Source organism: Mchenga conophoros, linkage group LG18 (genome assembly GCF_057382185.1).
Source record: "Mchenga conophoros isolate Kocher_MC1m ecotype Shallow Benthic linkage group LG18, M_conophoros_male_GT1.1, whole genome shotgun sequence".
Lineage (NCBI taxonomy): Eukaryota > Metazoa > Chordata > Actinopteri > Cichliformes > Cichlidae > Mchenga > Mchenga conophoros.
The window spans coordinates 8208233-8228713 of NC_140543.1; the positions used below are offsets into that span (position 1 = coordinate 8208233).

At 39.3% G+C, this 20481-nt stretch overlaps 2 protein-coding genes across 4 annotated transcripts in view; both read left to right on the top strand.

Annotated features, from left to right (window-relative positions):
- The window catches only part of LOC146553140 (integrin beta-1-like), a 28065-nt gene extending 9878 nt beyond the window's left edge, over nucleotides 1–18187 (top strand). For 2 of the 3 annotated variants that reach the window (XM_085254777.1, XM_085254776.1), the window contains 16 exons: nucleotides 3094–3160; nucleotides 4799–4884; nucleotides 8414–8630; nucleotides 9780–9950; nucleotides 10071–10309; nucleotides 10460–10615; nucleotides 10790–10885; nucleotides 11526–11615; nucleotides 12049–12189; nucleotides 12416–12618; nucleotides 12865–13103; nucleotides 13188–13410; nucleotides 14316–14551; nucleotides 14795–14961; nucleotides 16086–16163; nucleotides 17042–18187. In XM_085254777.1, coding sequence (XP_085110903.1) covers nucleotides 3094–3160; nucleotides 4799–4884; nucleotides 8414–8630; nucleotides 9780–9950; nucleotides 10071–10309; nucleotides 10460–10615; nucleotides 10790–10885; nucleotides 11526–11615; nucleotides 12049–12189; nucleotides 12416–12618; nucleotides 12865–13103; nucleotides 13188–13410; nucleotides 14316–14551; nucleotides 14795–14961; nucleotides 16086–16163 — 2409 coding nt within the window. In that variant the 3' untranslated portion in view covers nucleotides 17042–18187. The remainder of the gene's footprint in view (nucleotides 1–3093; nucleotides 3161–4798; nucleotides 4885–8413; nucleotides 8631–9779; nucleotides 9951–10070; nucleotides 10310–10459; nucleotides 10616–10789; nucleotides 10886–11525; nucleotides 11616–12048; nucleotides 12190–12415; nucleotides 12619–12864; nucleotides 13104–13187; nucleotides 13411–14315; nucleotides 14552–14794; nucleotides 14962–16085; nucleotides 16164–17041) is intronic. The other variant, XM_085254778.1, reaches the window with a different exon arrangement.
- Nucleotides 18188–19237: 1050 nt separating this feature from the next.
- LOC146553141 (enhancer of polycomb homolog 1-like) overlaps nucleotides 19238–20481 on the top strand; it is a 35827-nt gene continuing 34583 nt past the window's right edge. Inside the window, exon 1 of the mRNA XM_085254775.1 lies at nucleotides 19238–19581. The gene's annotated coding sequence lies outside the window, so the exon portion shown is untranslated. The remainder of the gene's footprint in view (nucleotides 19582–20481) is intronic.

Below are 20481 nucleotides of genomic sequence, written 5' to 3' on the forward strand. Positions count from 1 at the left end.
ACTGTTTAGCTTGAAGCTATCAGTTCTTATCAGCTGCACATGTTAATGTTCTATCAATACTATTGAACAAGTAAGAGCCTTTCCCATTCAACAGTCAGACACTGGTTCAAATAAAACCGTTAAGTAAGTGTTTCTAAATAATTCAAACTAAGCAGTAAGTTGTCTGTCTGGATATTTAAACCCAGTAGCTTGTTAATAAATGCAAAGGCTATGTTAAATTAGGTAATGTATCCTACACTGTTGTCATTAGCTCAAAGGATCTTTAAGTCTCCTAGTGATCTAGGTGGAAGGAAACTTTTGTTCCTTTTTGTAGGTGAACCTGTCGCTCAGCAGTTGGGTGTTGGCTGTAGCTCTCTGCTGCTTGCTCTTTCTCTTAAATTTAATGTAGACAACTAAGACATAAATGTATATTTAAGGAAAGACCAAATGAGTCGTGAGTTCAGAATATTTCCTTCAGGAGAGATGTGTAAGCCATGTCATGCCCAAAGATTAGCAACACAAATACCAATGCCTTTGACAAAAGGAGGCATTGAGTGCCTTCAAATCTGTCATCTCTCTGTAATTTGTAGTCGACAGACAGAGTTGGCCTTCAGAAATGTCGGGGTGGAGCTCAAAGTCTTCACATTGTGCTGGATGTGTTTCATGTTGAAACATTTTGTCCGTCTTGCCACACAGTCTTGTTTGTGTCCGAGTTTTAGTTGGTTGTAACTCTGAAGAGAGATTGTTTACTGATCAACTGAAAGAGTGAGCTATAATCTGTTGTTCGTGACTGCAAAGATTAAAAAAAAAAAAAAAAGTCACACTGCAGTGCACTTTTTCTGCTAATGTCATATTTTGTTTTTGGTTTGTTTGTTTGTTTTTTACAGAAATCAGAATCAGAAATGCTTGATTAATGCCGTAGGAAATACATGTTCTTATTTTTAACTGAGAAACTTGCTTTAAGTCGGTCAGTATTTCTGATATAATAGGAAGTGGTTATTTTGTGGTTTCCCGTGCTCTCTGACCCACTGCACAACAGCAAACATACATACATGCACCTTTCATATCAAAACATAAGTGTTAAATGACCTTTCTTTTTCTTGGGTCACATGAATAGACTTTGGTCCCTTGCCTATTATCCTAACACTATCCAAACAGACTATTTTGAGTCACAACGATTGGATTTCCTTTAAACAGACTATTTCCTTAGTGTTATCTTACTGTGAGTAAAACACTGAAAATTGGTTTGTGAGTTTGAGGATTGGGCAGACAGTCAAGCAGTGTGTCGCTGGAGATTTGATAACGGCACAGATTCAGGAGGCGGTATGAAACAGCCTCACCAAATATGGGAATGTACATGCATGTGGACACCCTTAACTCTTTTTTTTTTTTTTTTCTGGTATGGGTGGAGTTTTCTGATATACATTTTATTTATTTTAAACCAAAATGACAAAACTAATAAACAGACAAGAAGAAATAAAACTAAGTTGCGCTCAACAGTTTGATTTTACTCCAGGGGTTGAATTCTTAAAATCTGTCACTAAATTGTTAAGGAGACTAGTTAGAGTGCAGTAGGATTCTCTGCACATCATGTTTCTTTGTTCATCTTTATAAATGCACATTCACACCTTTTCTTGATCTCATGATGTTAACTACAAGCTTTTTTTTTTCTTTTTAAATACTTCTCAATGAATACTAATGTTTATTTAGTGTCTTATAGTTTCTATATCTTGTGTATATACAGTTGTTTAATTTAAATTGGGACGAGTTACATATTTCACACTAGCTAATATAGTTTGCTAATCTGATGCCTGGGTTCACAGTATGAGTATGAGGTACTAAACTTAAAGAAAATCTTGATCATCTCAGTTCTGCTTTTTTTTTTCCCCCCACTTTTGCTGTGTGGTTAGTACACAGTGTGGTAGAAAGGCATCTGTTTAATCAACCACAAGTTATTCCTTCCTAGTTTACATTCTCTGGTATGGGCAGCTTGAAATTTCGTCATGCCTGCTAGAGTCATTACATGTTTTCTGTTTAAGTCATTATGAGATACTTGGACAGTAAAGCCTAAGAGAACACTTCAGTCTTGTTCTATCTTCCTACTTTTGTCGAATTTCATTAGTAAGCCTGAGTTGGCCTAAAAGCATCCAAACACAGTCCGCCTGATACAGTCAGGAAGTTGATCCATGGAAGTGATGATGAGCTGGCAGCTGAGGCCAGCTGAGTGTGGGTGAATCAGCTTTCCTTATTTAGGATTTTCAAAATGGGAATGGCTCCTCCCTGCTGCTGCTTTCATCTCATGGTAAAGACAGAAGCTCAACAACATATGATGGGATAGACATTAAAAGACTGTCATGATCAAGACTTAAAGCCTGTTAATTCTTTGGCAAGTGTTTTAGACATTTGACCCCCAGATGTCCGTGAGTTTGCAAGTTTGTGTTGTAATATTTACTCCAAATTTTTCAAACTAATAAAGCTGAACTAAAAATGACATTTTATTAAACAATAAAGTGTCAACTTAAATGAGCTAATTTAGGTTTAACTAAGTGCAATGCTGTAGTGCCATAGAAGCTAATGTATAGAATAGAATAGAATTCAACTTTATTGTCATTGCACAGGTACAGGGCAATGAAATGCAGTTTGCATCCATCCACAAGTGCTTTAGTGATATAGATATATTACAATATATATTAGCAATAATATAGATATGTAAGTATATTACAGAAATGGGTCTATTATGGTATGTTATAATGTACACGGTATGAAGTATGTTGTGAATATTCTATAACTATAAGTATGTACAGCTGTGATGAAATTAAATCTGAAACCTGGTATGTTTTTAAAAAGAAACCCATCTTCCTGTATTTTAGGCCACACAAGTTTCAGATCTCACTGAGTTTGAATGTCTTTAAAGTTTTTTTTCTGTGCCACATTCAACCTCCACAACCACAACAGCACATGCCAGCACCTTCCTCTTTCTCTTTGCTCTCTTAGAATTTAGTATGTTTGTAAAGCCATTTCAGCATGTGCAGCTGTTGTAAAAATGTGTCCAATGTAGATGTTTTAATGTCATCTATCAGTGACCTGTTTTGTTTTCTCTGTTTTATTTTGCAGATGGACCTGAGCTTACTTTTAATAGCAGCATTATCAGCAGCCCTCAGTGGCAGCTTGGCACAGCAAGGTAGGAAGTTAAAGTTCCCGTTTTGCTCCTTTTCTTATCTTAACTATTAATTATAATCTAACCTACTGCACAAGGTATTTTCATCCCTTTGCAGTACAGCCACAAGGGCACTAATTTACTAATATTTATTTTTTCATCCTAAGAATGTGGAACTGTTTCTCTCAGGAACCTGTTTCAGGGAACTAAACGGGTCAAAGTCTGCTGATGTAGCAACAGCCTTTTTAAAAAAAATGTTTTTACATGCAGCAAAACCGAGATACAAGGCCACATGTAGGCTTTTGCAATCTTTTAAAAAACACAAGCACTCACGCAATATAACAAGCAGAGTGAAGCCTGTTATATTTTCCACGAGTATGTGAGGGGTTTGCTTAGGCCTGCGTGACATAAATTTCATAATTACAAAGTGTGAACATGAGGCACTGTTTGCAGACTCCTCTTCAGAGACGTTATCGTCACATGCATTGACAATATAAAAGATGGGCCTAGCCACAGAGATGTCACCCATCAGTTTCTGATGTCCAATGTTTTGGTGATTTGAACCTAAAGGTGACGAGTAGGAGGCGAATCTGACCTGGCATGCACACCACTTAGCTAAGACCCTGAATAGTCTTTGTTTCTGACATTTAGAATGACATAAAATACGCAAAATGGATTTAATGTTTTTGACTTAATAGATTTCCGTAGGATATGGTATTTTTTGGAAGCCACAAAAGTCACCCCTGCTGGGACGTATGCATTGGTTTAGCCTTCCTCACGGTGTGCTGTTGATGATTTATTCCAGTTGCTCAGTTAAGTAACTGAGTATCAAAATATACATATTTGGTAGAAGGCAAATTTCCTGGCTTGGTAGTGTGCACATAAGGAAGGTGTTAAGTGTGCATGTGGTCTTTTTTCATAACAGTCTTCTGTATTATGACTGACTTCCTGTCCTCCTCATGGAGCATCTCTGTATTAGGTGTGTAGAGTTTAACTACTGCAAAACCACTCCCACTGGCACAGAATCTCTTTCCACTTGATCACTGCCTCATTGATCTATATCTGATTTTTATTTTTGACTCTTCCTTTGTTTCTGCTATTCTTGATCTGACATCTGACTGGGTTTTAAAAAATAGTGGTCCTTTCTTAAACAATTAGCTTCAAGCACAGAAGTACTAGCCTATGAGTATGTACTTCTTTTTTCCATGAAAACTGCCCTGTAAGAAGTCTTACAGAGGTCAGTAAAGTACACAGACCACCCAAGAACCACCAAATAGTTCCTGAAGTAGAAATGATTTATTGTTACACTTTCTTTTTCTTTCTTTTCTTTTGCTCTTGACACACATTATGAATGATAGTGATAGAAAAGTTTTCACACTGGCTTGTTCTCATGCTTTTTCCCCTTTCAAATCTTCATTCATGGTTTTATGACTGTTAGTCCTTTTGGCCAACAGTTGGAGTTTTTTGTTTTATGGAGTTAGGTCATTACTTGGTGAGTTGTCTGGAGCTTTTCCCAGCATGACTCAGTTTTCTGGTCTGGGAGGGGGGAAGGGAGGAGGAGGGAGGGGGGGTGCTTTCCAGCCAAAAGCTGCTTTGAGTTAGTGAGCTAATGGAAAAGATTGTATCATCTTGGCTAAAAGGAACTTGTGTCATCTCTTTCAGATGGAAGCATATGCATCAAGGCAAACGCGCAGTCATGTGGGGAATGCATCCAGGTCTCTGAGATCTGTGGATGGTGCACAGATGAAGTGAGTTGGATCAGCAAAGCTGTGTCAAAGCTGTTTTATCACATGAGTGAAAAAATATCAGAGAGCTCTTTATCAGTGAGGAAAGTTTCAGTTTCCTTGAGCTGCACAAAAAATGATGAAAACTGTAATATCTGTCATTGTCACCATTATTAAATAGGAGTACAAGACTGGAGTCATTCTGCAATTCAAAACAAATGAAATAGTTCAAGTGACAAAATGCAATAAAATCCATTTAATTAAATTAACTTTCACCTTTGTTTATATGAATGCGTGCATGTAATCTGTACTCATCCTGTAAGCAGTATAAGTACTCAGGAGTTAAGCGATTAGAGACTTTTTGTTTTTCACCCAATGGCAAGTAAACCACAGTTGGTCCATTAATTGTAAACAGCAGTGCTGCTCCTGCTGCTGCTTCTTCACTGGAAACTTGGTCAGGATGAAGCTGCTTAATTAGATGTTTAGTGTACCTAAGGCGGATTTTCTTGCTGTGGTTGAAATACAAACAGACCACAGTATGAGGGAAAAGACCAAAAACATGCAGTTGGAATTAAACATTCATGCACAGTAACAAACAAATGTAAATGAAGTTCTTTTTATGCTGTGTCAGTGACGTTAACACAAGCAAGTAGAATTTTTGTTTACATTTATACTTCGATTGTAACTAAAAATGGATTTATAATCCAGCGTATATTTAAGTTGGTACACTAGACACAGAGTGGGGCATCAGGAGCTGTTCTCTCTGCCCCTCAGTGGCACAGAGGCCAATCTTTAACCTGCTAGTTCCCTAGTATAAAGTCTCAGTGGTATTAGAGTGGGCGGGCATTTCCTGTCTTCTGCATGCTCTGTCCAAGCAGCTCCCTCGCCTTATCAGAGGATACAGAGCATTTCCATTATTTCAAATACCTCTGAAGCAGACTATTTCCTGCTTTGCGCTACTTGTGGATAACCGTGGAAAACATACTGACCTGATTCTCTTAAAACCACATTACATTTATGTATGAACATGGCTGTAGATTCCACTTCTACTGTCACCTGACTTCAGTGTACAGTTATAACCATGTTTAGGTGAGAGACTCTTAAAATAAGTGAATTTATCTGAAATGAAACAGGGGGGGGGAAACACTGACTGATACCCGTGAGGCAAGATTCACATGTATGTGTTTAAGGGCTCATGTTCACTTTAAGCAAGGTTGTGGGAACACAGATCAACAAATTCCTACACCTGGTTAGCCTTGGATGTATACATATGTATATGAAACATTTTACATTTCTGTACATGTTCGTTGCAAAAAGAGAGAAACTAAAGGCAAAAAGAGCTAGATTGAACTGGGTTACAGTTTAACCACCCAGGAAACACAGACAGGCTTTAACCTGCACCACATTTCAAACAACAGAAGAAGCACAACCCTTAAACTGTCCAGTTTTGTTCTGCACAGAATAAAAACACTGAAACAGGGAAAAAAATTTAATTGATTAGATGGAAAGGCTGAGTTTTATTGGAGAGGAGGGCCAACTATAGGAAAACGGGTTTATAGTTAAGGTGAGCCTTTTAGTAAACTGTTGAAACCATGTCAGGGTTAAATGCTTTTTGTTCTCGTCATGTGCCAAGACAACTGCATTCCTGTTAAATCACGTCTGCTGCTCTCTATCAGCCTGCTGATATCCACCCCTGAGCTTATGAAACCAGGCCTCGACTTCAGTTTGTAGTTGAGTGAAGTCGTTTGGAGCACCTAAAGAGATCTCTCTTTAGAAGAAACGCTCTCTCACAAAGTAGCTCTGCTTTAGAACTCATCAGATTATGTGCAGCTAGATGCAGGCAAAAAGAAAGGGGTGTTTTTATGTCATGAGGTTTTGGAAATAACTGAGTCAAAGCACTGTTTTCGTTTTGACTGGGTTCATTGTCTCGGCTTCTCCTCGACTGCTCCTTGTGGTGTCTCATGTGCATCCAATCTATATTCTCTGTTAGGCCTGTCAATCATCTGTTTCTCCTTTTCTCTCCTTTCCACGAGTAACAGTGAAAGCAACAGTGAATGGTAAATGGTAAATGGCCTGTATTTATATAGCGCTTTACTAGTCCCTAAGGACCCCAAAGCGCTTTACATATCCAGTCATCCACCCATTCACACACACATTCACACACTGGTGATGGCAGCTACATTGTAGCCACAGCCACCCTGGGGCGCACTGACAGAGGCGAGGCTGCCGGACACTGGCGCCACCGGGCCCTCTGACCACCACCAGTAGGCAACGGGTGAAGTGTCTTGCCCAAGGACACAACAACCGACACTGTCCAAGCCAGGGCTCGAACCGGCAACCTTCCGATTACAAGGCGAACTCCCAACTCTTGAGCCACGATCGCCCCCGAAGCCACGAAAGTGAAAGTAACAGTGAAGCCATATCTTATGTTTCGTTGCATACTTTGTCATTTCAACATTCATGAGATTTGTATCTGCAGCACTCGTGCTCCAAAGATTAGTCTGTTTATTAGTTAAAATAACCAAACAATTTTGTTTCACTAAATGAGTCTTTAACCTTTTATACTTGTAAAGTGACACATTTAAATCAGTGTCATTAAAAACACTGACATTGAGGCTCCAGAATATAAGGTGCTCCATGGTGGATTGAAGCCTGGTAGAAAAATGAAAGCCACTAAGCTTAATTTTGGAAAATTAGATTTTAAACTTGAAAATACATTGTTTGTCTTCAAAGATCAAATTACTTAATTTTGGTAGGCTAATAAGATGCATAAATTAAGGAAGTAGCTTTGTCGAGAAAAAAAAATTAAACAAATTCAGTGAAAGGGGGAAAAAAAGGGAAATCCTTAATTTGAAGGGTCTGAAATGGTAAAAGCTGTGAGCAAGGGTGTGACATGTAGCCTCAAAACTATATAAATAAAACGCTAATGTGGACGTGGAGTGTTTTTAGACGAAAGCACAGTTTTCAAATTTACCTGGATCAGTGTAGATGTAGAGCCATAGGAATCCCCCAGCAGCCTACACCTATTGCAGCATAACTAAGGGAGCATTTAGATTCACCTGATCCAGCCCTAACTATATGCTTTAGCAAATAGGAAAGTTTTAAGCCTAATCTTAAAAGTAGAGATAGTGTCTGTCTCCCGAATCCAAACTGGAAGCTGGTTCCACAGAAGTGGGGCCTGAAAACTGAAGGCTCTGCCTCTCGTTCTACTTTTAAATACTCTAGGAACAACAAGTAAGCCTGCAGTCCGAGAGCGAAATTCTCTAATGGGGTGATATGGTACTATAAGGTCATTAATATAAGATGGGATCTGACTATTCACGACCTTCTTTGTGAGGACCAGGATTTTTGAATTCAAAATCCTGGTCTTCTGCCACATACAAGGATGTATTGTTATTCATTCTTTCACTGATTAGGTTATTGCGGCAGCGTGGTTTTCCTTTCACAATACAACCCAAAAGGAAAACACAAACAATTTGAAGAAAATTATCCCGGTCTGTGGTGGGAAAGTCATTTGGAGTAATTCTCTAATGGTCTTTTCTTCTTTTTGCAGAAGTTCCTCTCAGAGGGCGAGTCCAAATCAGCTCGCTGTGATGATGTGACCTACCTGAAGAAGAAAGACTGCAAAAATATTGAGGACCCCCGCGGCAGCACTGAAATTACCCAGAACAAAGATGTCACCGTTCGCAACAAGGATGGGAATGTAAAACTCAAGCCTGAGGAGATCACACAGATACAGCCTCAGAAACTCAAAGTGACGCTCAGATCTGGTAAGCAGGCGTATGCTGATGCTATGTTCCTGACTATGTTTACATTTATTAGCTAGCTGTTCAGCATCGATTTCAATGTTTTCACCGACGCCATCTTGGTATTTTGAAACCAGATGTGATGAGTGATGGCGGGTCTGACTGTGAAACCAAGGACACAGCAAACTCATGGGCTAACATTTGTGATTAGCAAGTCAATAGCCAGTGAACGTTCCCTGGATGATAGTAGTGGCCATAAGCTACTGCATGATGCTTTTCTTCTGTCATTTAATGGTCGGGCATTGTACAGCTACAAGCATTTCACCCCCATGTCATACTGTGTATGGTTGTGTGTGTGTGACAAATAAAATTTGAATTTGAATTTGATTAATGTGGCAAAATGTTATGCCAGATGCCCTTCTTAATGCATCGTCAGGGGATTTGTGTGCTTCTGGGATCAAACTTGAGATCTTTTGCTTCTTAGGCAAATGCATAAATCACTGTATTATGAAGGCTCAGGTCTAGAAACTAGCGACTGAGCCCAAAGTTTGCTGAGGTCACAAAGCTAGAAGTCACCTTGAAGTCTTTTTTTAACCAGAGGAATATAGATGTGAATATACATAACTTTCCCTAGGGATCAATAAAGTATTCTGATTCTGATATCCTGGTTGAATTTCTTTTACTCGTCACAGTTAAAACAGCTGTGTAAATACCCTAACGTAATTAGAGATTGTGTTATGTTAAAAAGGCTTTCAATATAGCCTGAACTTTTGATGCTTTGGCAGTTTGCTGAAACTGTTGTCAGGTCAAAACAAAAGCAAATTTTTATTTGGAGTAAATATGTTGATGGTTCATAGTTGGTGTAATGTCAAAGCAGTTTAGATTTAGAAGCCGTTATATTTGTGTCAGTCTCACCTTTAGCCACTTTAAAGCCAGTGGACTGGAAAAGATAAGAAATTTATAAGAATTATTTTAATAATTTTATCAGTTTGAAGAAGCTGGCATGATGCAAACTTAAATTTCCAAAGATGGTAAAATGAATTTGAGACCACCCCCTTAAATTATCTTTAGTTTCCAACCCTTTTGTATTTAAGTGTAACTCTGGTTTTCCAGTAAAAACAGGAAACTTGTCGTTAGTCTAATAACTAACAATGCTCTGCTTTTGCCTTTAAGGTGAGCCACAGACTTTTGACCTGAAATTCAAGCGTGCTGAGGATTACCCCATCGACTTATATTACCTCATGGACCTCTCGTTCTCCATGAAAGATGATTTGGAAAATGTGAAGAACCTTGGCACTGACCTCATGAGAGAAATGCGGGAGATCACGTCAGACTTCAGGATAGGTACGGTTAAAAACATGAAACCCAATAAATGTCCTTCAAAACAGCAGAAAACCCTCAGCCTTCCAAATGAGTTTATAATCCCAAGTTAAGAAATGCTCTCCTTTTTTGTTTCGCCTTAAGGTTTTGGCTCCTTTGTGGAGAAAACGGTCATGCCTTACATCAGCACCACACCTGCCAGGCTAATCAACCCCTGTTCCAACAACGAGAACTGTACGAGCCCCTTCAGCTACAAGAACGTCCTGAAGCTCACCAGCAACGGAGACAGGTTTAACCAGCTGGTCAGTCAGCAGCAGATCTCAGGAAACCTGGACTCTCCAGAGGGGGGGTTTGATGCCATCATGCAGGTGGCAGTCTGTGAGGTGAGCGTTTAATTAATTAAGCTTTTTTTTTTTTGTGTGTGTGGTTTTTTTTTTTGTTTGTTTTTTCTATTCTTCTGTGCCTGCAAAATGCATAGAATACAAATAAGTATAAATAAGATAAATAAGGATATCTTCTTGTTTTGATCCCAGGAGCAAATTGGCTGGAGGAACGTGACTCGTCTGCTGGTGTTTTCCACTGATGCTGGTTTCCACTTCGCTGGAGACGGCAAGCTGGGCGGCATTGTCCTCCCCAACGATGGGAAGTGTCACCTGGAAAACAACGTGTACAGTATGAGCCACTACTACGTATGTACCATCATGTCTTTAACACTAACAGTAAATCCAGGGAGAGCTGACTGAGAATGAGAGCTGTTATATGTTCACCTTTTTTAATAATGGTCTCAGTTTTATCGTCTGTTCATTAATTGTATCTTCACATGACCCATATTCTTTGTTAAGTTTGTTTTGTATGTTTAACAGGATTATCCCTCTATTGCTCACCTGGTCCAGAAGTTGAGTGATCACAACATTCAGACCATCTTTGCTGTAACTGAGGAATTTCAGCCTGTTTACCAGGTAACCTTTGTACATTGTGTTTGAATACTATTCTTTTTCTTTTTTTATACAAGCAGAACCCACACTGGGAAGGTCAAAAAACCCTGTATTGTTATGTATATATGTCTATCAATATTTGTTTTATTATATAATGTTTTTTGGCTCAGAATGGGTGTTGGGTGGTTGATTGGTCCATTGGTCCATCGCCTCTGTCAGTGCACCCTAGGGCGGCTGTGGCTACAATGTAGCTTACCGTCACCAGTGTCTGAATGTGTGTGTGTGAACGGGTGGATGACTGAACGTGTAAAGCGCTTTGGGGTCCTTAGGGACTAGAAAAATGCTACACAAACACAGGCCATTTACCATTAGACATGAAATCTATTATCTTATTTTTTTTTAAAAATTACATTATATTTCAGAAAATTATACCTCAGTTAACAAAACAAGGTCAAAAAACCAATCACAACGCTGGTGATTTTCCTTTCTGCTTTCAAAGAATTTCTCATTGCAGGAAAATGTAATAACTTTCCAGCACTGTATTTCACAATTTAGTTAGGAATATCATCCAACCGATAGATCAGCTCCAATTTTTTTTTATGTAATTCACAGGATATGATTCATGTATGTTAATTCTTTCTTTTGACTCTCGTTTCTCTTACAGGAGTTGAAAAATCTTATTCCCAAATCAGCTGTCGGCACGCTTTCCTCCAACTCCAGTAATGTCATCAAACTCATCATTGATGCCTACAATGTAAGTTGAACTGCACAATCATCACGTGATCTTAGACTCTCCCCTGATGATCGGGGATTGATTTAGCATTGAGTTATTTCTCATGTATACATAGCCAGGCATTTGTCATCTTCATCTGAGCACGTGAAGATTACAGGTAACGAAATGTAACATAAACGTAAGAGGTCACATCCAGAGAAATTCAACGCAAATAATCAGCCAAATTTGAGGAACTGATAACTGGTGCTTTCCTCTTCACCTGTGTGCATGAATACTTTCTCTCTTCCATCATAAACAAACCCAAGTGACAGCTATGCCTTAGCTGTGCCACTCCCAAAAATACATCTTAATTGTAAGGAATTAATTATTACTTAAGTTAGTTATAAGCTGCTACTCATCTGTAGAGAGACAAAGTTTAATAAATGTTTGATTCTTATCTTTTTCTTTTTTGCAGTCTTTGTCATCTGAGGTGATTCTGGAGAACAGCAAGCTGCCCGAGGGCGTTTCTATCTCGTACAAAGCCTTCTGTAAAAACGGTGTGCGAGGAACAGAGGACAACGGCAGGAAGTGCACTAACATCTCCATTGGCGACGAGGTAATAGGATTCAGGCTTGGTTTCCATGTGCTGACGAGTGTAAAACAAGCAAACCAAAAATTATATCTGAGAAAAAGAAAGGGTTTAGATACTCTGGGGAAAATGTATTGAGTCAAATACATTTATTTGATGATCTGAAACATTTAAATGTGACAATCATACAAAAAGAAAAACAGTTACCTTGATGGCATCCTCCTCATACGGTGTGATTCTCTCTGGTTTCCAGGTGTCTTTTAAGATCTCTATTGAATCTCAGAAGTGTCCTTCAGGTGGCAAGCCTGAGGTCATTACAGTGAAACCGCTGGGCTTCAATGAGGAGGTGGCGATAGAGCTCAATTTCATCTGTGACTGTGAATGTGCCAAAAAGGGAGAGCCCAACAGTCCGAAGTGCCACGGGGGAAACGGGATTTTTGAATGTGGAGCCTGCAAGTAAGTATTGATGTGCATTGATGCAGAGAGATGTAGAGCTGCTGAGCCATGTATGATGGAGCATAAGGATGTGTGGGTCTGTAATTTCAAAATATTCCTCAACATATTTAAGTAATTTGATTAAAAGCTGGATTTATGATTTCAGTGGCATACTTTAATCATCCACCTAAATAGTCAAGAGACTTATTGCTGCTTGTAATGTGACACTAAAACTTGAATAATTAAACTTTTGTTGTTCTGTGGCAGATGTAACGAAGGACGTATTGGGCGTGAATGTGAGTGCAGCAAAGACGAAGTCCGGTCAGACGACCTGGATGCTAACTGCAGAAAACCCAACAGTACAGATATCTGTAGCAACAATGGCGAGTGCCTCTGTGGCACCTGCGAATGTAAGAAGCGGGAGAATCCTGCAGAAGTCTACAGTGGCAAGTACTGTGAGTGCGACAACTTCAACTGCGACCGCTCTGGCAACTTGCTCTGCGGAGGTAAGGGTTACAGAAGTAAACTCATTTGAAAGTATGATTGATTTAACTCCACACTGAATGTGTTTGATGCCTGTGCTCCATTAGGACATGGACGCTGCGAATGCAGGAAGTGCATCTGTGACACCAACTACACAGGCAATGCCTGTGAATGTTCCCTGGATGAATCCACCTGCCTTGCCAAGAATGGGCAGCTCTGTAATGGCCGCGGCAAATGCGAGTGTGGAATCTGTAAATGCGAAGACCCCAAATTCCAGGGTCCGACATGTGAGGTCTGTCCGACCTGCCCCGGTGTCTGCACTGAGCACAAGTGAGTGTGAAGCTTTCATCTTTGGTTGGAGAAACAACATATAGAAATCTAAAAATGTAAAGTCTGTTTTAACATGTAAGCTTAGAAGTTGTATGCCAAACTGAGTCATGTGATTTATGATTAAATTCTAGTTAAAAGCCAAAAGATTTATCTTTGATTTTTAACTAGAATTTCATAACAAATCATCTCAGAGACTATAATAATTCATAGTCATTAAAACTTATTTGATACACATTACAAAACAATTCAAGGAACACTTAAAAAAAACACATCAGGCAGTTTGCAGGATGCCAACAAGGTTCTGCCTGGGTCCTTGTCACTGGGAGCCTTTGGGTGTGGAGTTTCATGTTTTCCCAGTAATTTCATGAAATCTTCCAGGTGCCTGCGTTTCCTCCCAGAGACGTGCTTGTGATTCTAAATTAGATGATGTGCTTGCAGTGCATAGAATAAGCCTATGACAAATGACAAAACAAACTCTGTGGAAGAAATGCTGTTAGTTTTAGTTCATGTCTTTAGTTTTAGACTTTGTCAATAGAGAGGCCTTTATGTTTAAGCGGGGGATGTCTGTATGACTGAGGCTCTCACAAAATAAATGCCTTTAATTCCTGTTCTGAACTGACACTAAACATTTTCAACAGTAAAAACTAAAATGAACAAACTCACTGTGGAAATTAACCCAAAGTACAATAAATCAAAAACAAAATGTAAAACTAAGAGTTAAAATTAAGAGTTCTCACTGTATTAAAATGATCACATCATCCTTTATCTAAACAGTTAGATTTTCACTCGTTTTTTTCATGTGTGGCAGTTCAGACCTGACGACTGTTTTCCAGCATGGCGGTTATAATGTCTGGCGTCTCGAATATAAAACACTGTGGTGAGTAAACCACGCTGTGCTTCCACAGAGATTGTGTGCAGTGCAGAGCGTTTGGGGATGGCGAGAAGAAGGAGATGTGCCAAAAGGAGTGCAGCTACTTCAACCTAATAAAGGTGAAGGACCGAAAAGATCTACCTCAGCCCACAGACCAGAGCTTCCCCCTGACCCACTGCAAAGAGAAGGATGCAAACGACTGCTGGTTCTACTACACCTACGCCATCACCAAGAATTCCACCAAGGAAGTCTTTGTGGTAGAGAAACTGGGTACGGTCACACTGAGCTGATTTTGTCTGATCATCCTTTTACTTGCTTTCTGTTTATTGTTACAAAAGCAGATGCAATAGACAGTTTAATAGATGAGATGGCAAATCTTCCCTACTTTTAAGAAATCAAGAAAATAGCCATTAATATCAATGATTACTTATTTTCTGTTTATGATAATTACATTTTTGTTCTTTATATGAGCAACCGTTTTCATTGGGTGTCTTTGCTTTCCTTTTCCGTTAGACTGCCCGTCAGGACCTGACATCATCCCCATCGTGGCAGGTGTGGTAGCGGGCATTGTGCTCATCGGCCTCGCACTGCTGCTCATCTGGAAGCTGCTCATGATCATCCACGACCGCCGAGAGTTCGCCAAGTTTGAGAAGGAGAAGATGAATGCCAAATGGGACACGGTGAGTAGTAGAACCGCATCATCCACAGCACTAAATGACAGAGCCGTTCACTCGGGTTTATGCTTTAAAAAAATTTACCATGCTGAAAGAGCTAGTTATTTAAGCCATTGTGTCACAGTCCGCAGGTTAAATTTGGTATAGAAGGAGGCTGCTTGTTTTAGATGGTGAGAGTGTTATAAGATACGGGTCATTTTAGACTGAGACTTATGCAGAGCTACTCCAGTAGAGCTAGAAGATTCAGTAAAATGAGTCCACTTTAAACTGTAAGTGTTAAACAAAAAGATGAGTGTAACTTTACAGATTTTTCCAGGATTGTGCATGTGACAAAGCTCTCTAGGCAAAAATGTGAGGTAATCATGAGGATATGCCTCTCACTGTGTGGCCTGTACTCAGTCCTCAATGAACCCCAGCTCTATGCAGTTGTGTTAGTTCTCTATTCACTGAGGGCAGGGAGTGGCCTTTTCTCTGCTGCTGGTGCTGCCACTCGCCGTCCACATGCCACAACTGCATGACCATAAAAGGCAACGGAGCAGAGCGAGGAAGCCTGCAGAATGACCACTGATGGAAAGTTCAGCAGCAGCTGCTGCTCAGTGTGAGGCAGTTACAGCAGCAGTGTTTACGATTTGAAGGGAAAAAGCAGAACACAAATCACAGCCAGAGGACTTTAAATACTATTATTTACCACATTACAGACACACAGTAGATGGCTTTGAATTTCTTCTGATAAACATGTCATGAAGTGGACTATGTTACAGTCAGTTGGGTTGTTTTTTTTTTGGTTTTTTTTAAATGGTATTCAAGTCTGTTCTTCCTAGTTTCAGCAAACCTTTTTAAAGAAAATTAGTTTTTTAAGATTTTATTTTATTATCAAATGTTTTGGCAACACAAGTGGAACCTATAAGGAAGAAGAATAAATATAAAAACAGTTTTAAAGAAAGTAGGAAACAAACTACTAAACAGAAACTGTGCAGCACTAATGACTGGTAGTAATAATTACAACGCTAATTAGTTACTATAATGTATTGCCTTCTTAGACTGTTTTCTATCCTTTCCAGTGCTTTTCCTGATTCTCTCCATTTCTTTCTTCAGTTTTTTCCATTCATCTTCCTTCTTTTTCTTGTTAGCAAGGGAACCCCATATACAAGAGTCCTATTAACCAGTTCCACAATCCCAGCTATGGGAATAAAGCCGCTGCCCTTTAGGTCAAAGTTTGTATTGCTCCTTCTTGCATGAGTGCAGCAATGAAATAAGTTTAGTGTCCGCATGTTGTGAATTTATATGCATGTCTAACCATAAATTTATATCCTGGAAACATTGGAAAGCAGATTTATTTTCACATTTGGTGATTAACGTGTATCTCTGTAGGAAAACTTTCTCCTATAAACATAAAAAAGCAGCTGCATCATCTACAAACAGGCAAAGCTTAAAACAGCACATGTGAAAACAAAAACCGGAACCTCTGCCCTGCTACAACACCCTGGACAGATCGCCGCTTTGTTGCAGAGCTAACATGAGAGGCAGAACCATTCATGCTCACTTTTTACATATACTGTCAATTAACCTAACTTCATGCATGCCTTTGTGTTGTGGGATGAAGCTGGAGTACCCCACACAGAGAACCCCAGAGCAGATTTTAACCCAGGATCTTCTTGCTGTGATGTGATGGTACTAACCACAGCCCTATGCTGCCCGACCCAAAGAAAAACCTCCAGGGAAAATGGAGTTTGGATTGTCAGCTGCTTTTAGGACAGATGAAAAAATAAACATAAAGCTGTCAGGAACTAGTTCAGAGTTCAAACAAGAGGGAAAGCACAGTTTAATTAAAAAAGGAGCACATTTTCTTCAATTAAATTAAACCTACTAAATAGTTTAAAAAGGATACTGTCAGTATTTTGAGTGTGTGGACCCGCTTGCTAGGGAAAAGAGAGGTTCAAGTATCAATTTGTAAGCAGCTGGCACACAAACATGAAAAGGTTATGCATGTTTTCCCTGTTCTTTTGAGTGCTGTGTCTCAGTGATGCATTTACTGTGTTTGCAACGGTTTACTCACTTTTCTTTCTCTTTTCTTTGCATTTCTCAGGGTGAGAATCCGATCTACAAAAGTGCCGTAACAACTGTCATCAATCCAAAGTACGAGGGAAAATGATGGAGCTTAGCCTACTTCGTGACAACACTGTATGGAAAAGAAAGCGGGAGGGGCGGGTTTTATAATGCTCACTGTTTTTGTTTGTCTGTTTGTTGTTGTAGCCACCAAATAATAGCATTGCATTTTGCGGCTCCGTTCTATTAACTTTTGATCTTCTATGCATCATCTGTAATTTGTACAGTATGTATAAACGTGTGGTTTTTAAGTTTTGGTTTTGTTGAGAGAATTTTTTTTTGTTAAATAGAAGCCATCAGTGTTTCGATGAGCGGTTGAAATGAATGTTGATAATGGACAGTAAAGGAAGGGTTTCTTTCCAAATTAGCGTGCATGCATACAGTGCAGAGTAGGAGGCAATCAGTGTTTCAGAAACAGGCATACAAAAGTTTTACTGTGTCTTTAATCATTTTCAATGAGTGGGCGTCTCTTTGGATCGAGCCCTTCAGATGTAGTGCCGGGTTTGGCAGCAGCGGGGTGTGTACAGGAAGTGTTTTTTTTCTTTTCTTTTTGTTTTCCTGTGTTCTGTGTAAAGCCATACATGTATTCACAGAACAGAGCTGGGGGTGATGGTATGTTTGTTTTCAAAGTGACATAATCCGTCTGAACAATCATTTTTATTAAATGTGTCTTTGTGGAGAAAAGATTTTCTTGGGTTGCCTTACCTGATGAAGGGCAGCGGTGTACAGTAGTCTTACTGTTCAGCTCCAGGTTTTACTTGCTTAATTTAAAGCCAACTCAGGTCCTTTTATTCTTCTCAGCAATGCCAAATACACACAATTCTGCCTTATTTGCTGACTAAATTTGCTTATATTGTTTTTATTTGTACAATGTGAATGGGGGGCAAGTGTCCTGTTTTACATCTGAGTTACTACACCTAACTCTTTCAGAGGTGCCTCGATCAAACGTGCTTAATTAAAAAGAAATGGGGATGATGAAAAAAAGAGGATTGATAAGAGAACTTTTGGAAGGCTACGCCTGTCATCAACGTTTAAGTGCCTTTGTTGATTTCTCCATCACATTCACAATTGCGATTCTGTTTTCTGGAATTATTTATTGAATAAACCCCTAAAAAAAGAAAATGGACCCATATTGTTAAGTGTCATTGTGTATTTGCTGAAGATTTGATGCAGTGGAAACTTACATCATGACGTTAAAAATGACAAGATGACGCTCCAATGAGAAGTGTGGATGGTTTTGTTTACAGGCATAACAACAAGACTGTAGGTATAGTAGCGGGTAGTGTTCTTATTTTATTTGTTTACATTATGAAATTATCAAGCATTTAAATGTTTTATCCTGTTTAATTCAAAAATGATCGAAGTACTATATAGTAATATAAGTTAAAGTAATACAATTAAAATGCATGCAGTATGCATGATTAAACTGCCCTACTTTTACAGTAATGTAAGAGAAAAATGGGGGGGACAGAAAATAAGAGAGATAAACATGTTTGACCATTTTTTTTTTCTGCAGCAGTAGAGTTGCTGTTGCTTCATTTCATGATTTTTTTTATTTTTTATTTTTTGAATACCAGGTGTCTGGTATCAAAGAAGAAAAGGGAGAAAAATCCCTCGTTTTGTTTTCTCTGTATTCAAAGATATTCTGAATGTATGAAAACAATTCTTAAAAAGAAACTCAAGAGACCTGTTGAAGTCATTGTTTATGTATTATGTATTACAGACATTCCTTTACAAAAAAAAAAAAAAAAAATCGCAAGAATCGCATAGCTCAAAATATATGAATGCATTAGCAAAATAGTTCAATAATTAAAAAAAAAAAAAGTAGGGAAAAATGGATTCGAATAAAAGTTCAGTGAGTAAAACTAAATAAATAAATCACTGATCAAATCAATTTAAAATGTAATAATCTAAAAACCTCAGTCATACAGAATAGAAATATTTTTTTGCTATTCTACGTTTAGCAGATCTTTCTTTTTTGTATATAGCTTTATTTGCTTTCATTTTATACTTTTATTTGTTTATTTTAGCATGTAAATCAGCTACAAGCTAACGCTCGTCGTGACGTCGCCAGCCAATCACGTTGCACTCCATCCCCGTGGAGCGTGACGCCTTGAGTCGGGTGCTCTCCACAGGTGATTGGTGGCCTCGGCGGGCCAATCAGATCGCGTCGTTTACAGCAAAGTTGTTAACCCCCAACAGTAGCACTTTGGTTTCCACCTCTCTAGTTTCAGCCAGCTTTACATCGACATGGACTTTTCAGCAGCCAAAATAAGCCGTTTTTTGGTAGATCTACACCGGACAATGGCTCTGCCTGCCCGGACACCGGCGGACCGACCGGCTTTTATTATGAAGCCAACTAGAAGAAGTAGCTGTGGCTAACGCCAGTGGTAGTTGGGTGCCTCTGTGGCTAGCTGCGTCGTGTTGCCTGTCGTTTTTTTTTTTTTTTTTAACTTCTGACTTGCAGAAATATTGCCCATCTATTTATAAATCCCCGACGTGTGACCGATGGTCGACTTGGTGAGTATTTTTCTGCAATGTTTTTAACTTGAATCGATGGTCGCCTGGAAAAAAGGCCCATCGTGATTAGTGTTTTCTGGCATCAGATGATTTCATACACGCAATCAAATTCCTGGCTGGTCAGCTGGATGCGATTCAGCATTAAAACCACAAGTTTCTAATCACTTTGCCACCTCCCGAAGCTAGGAGACCGTGATATGGATCGATATGTTCGGATGAAACGTTTATTGTTTTTATAAAACAAAAAAAATCTAATACTCTAGTTGTTACAGTTAGGTGGAAAAATAAGATGTCGGAAATCTGATCGGGGTTATTTGAGGGGGGGTAAGAGAACATGAGCAAAAGGTGGCTTCCTCATTGAGAGGCTGCAGGTAATTTTTTAAATATGATTTCTTCTCTGGAATTTCCATCATCATCGTTGGAAATGTAGCACTGGGGGATCATAGGCTTTAGGGTGTGTGGCTGAACAGTGCCAGGCAGCTCCTGTGGTCTGCTAGGGAACTGCTTGGCCCTGGCCTGTATGGGTCTGGATCATAGCCTTATGCCCCACTCCACTGTATTATCTAACCTACAGTAGCTCCTTTCATAAAACACCCAGCCAGACGAAGACCTCTGACCGTCCTGGCCTGCTTGGCTGGATGAAGCTCAAATGGGAACTGCCTCATGGTGACTAGTTGTGCTGTCATTATTAGTTAATAATTAGTAATAAAGGCCTGCTTGGGATAAAAACTATGCTGGGGTTGCCTCATCTTCTGCATTAGACTGGATGTAAATCAGACGAGGACAATGTTTCTCGTGTTTTCCTGTGATTATGTGAACTTTTTGTGGGACAAACCCCACCCACATGGCACTTTTGTGTTGTGTGCTGACCCAAAGTATGTGAGGTATGAAAGTAATGTA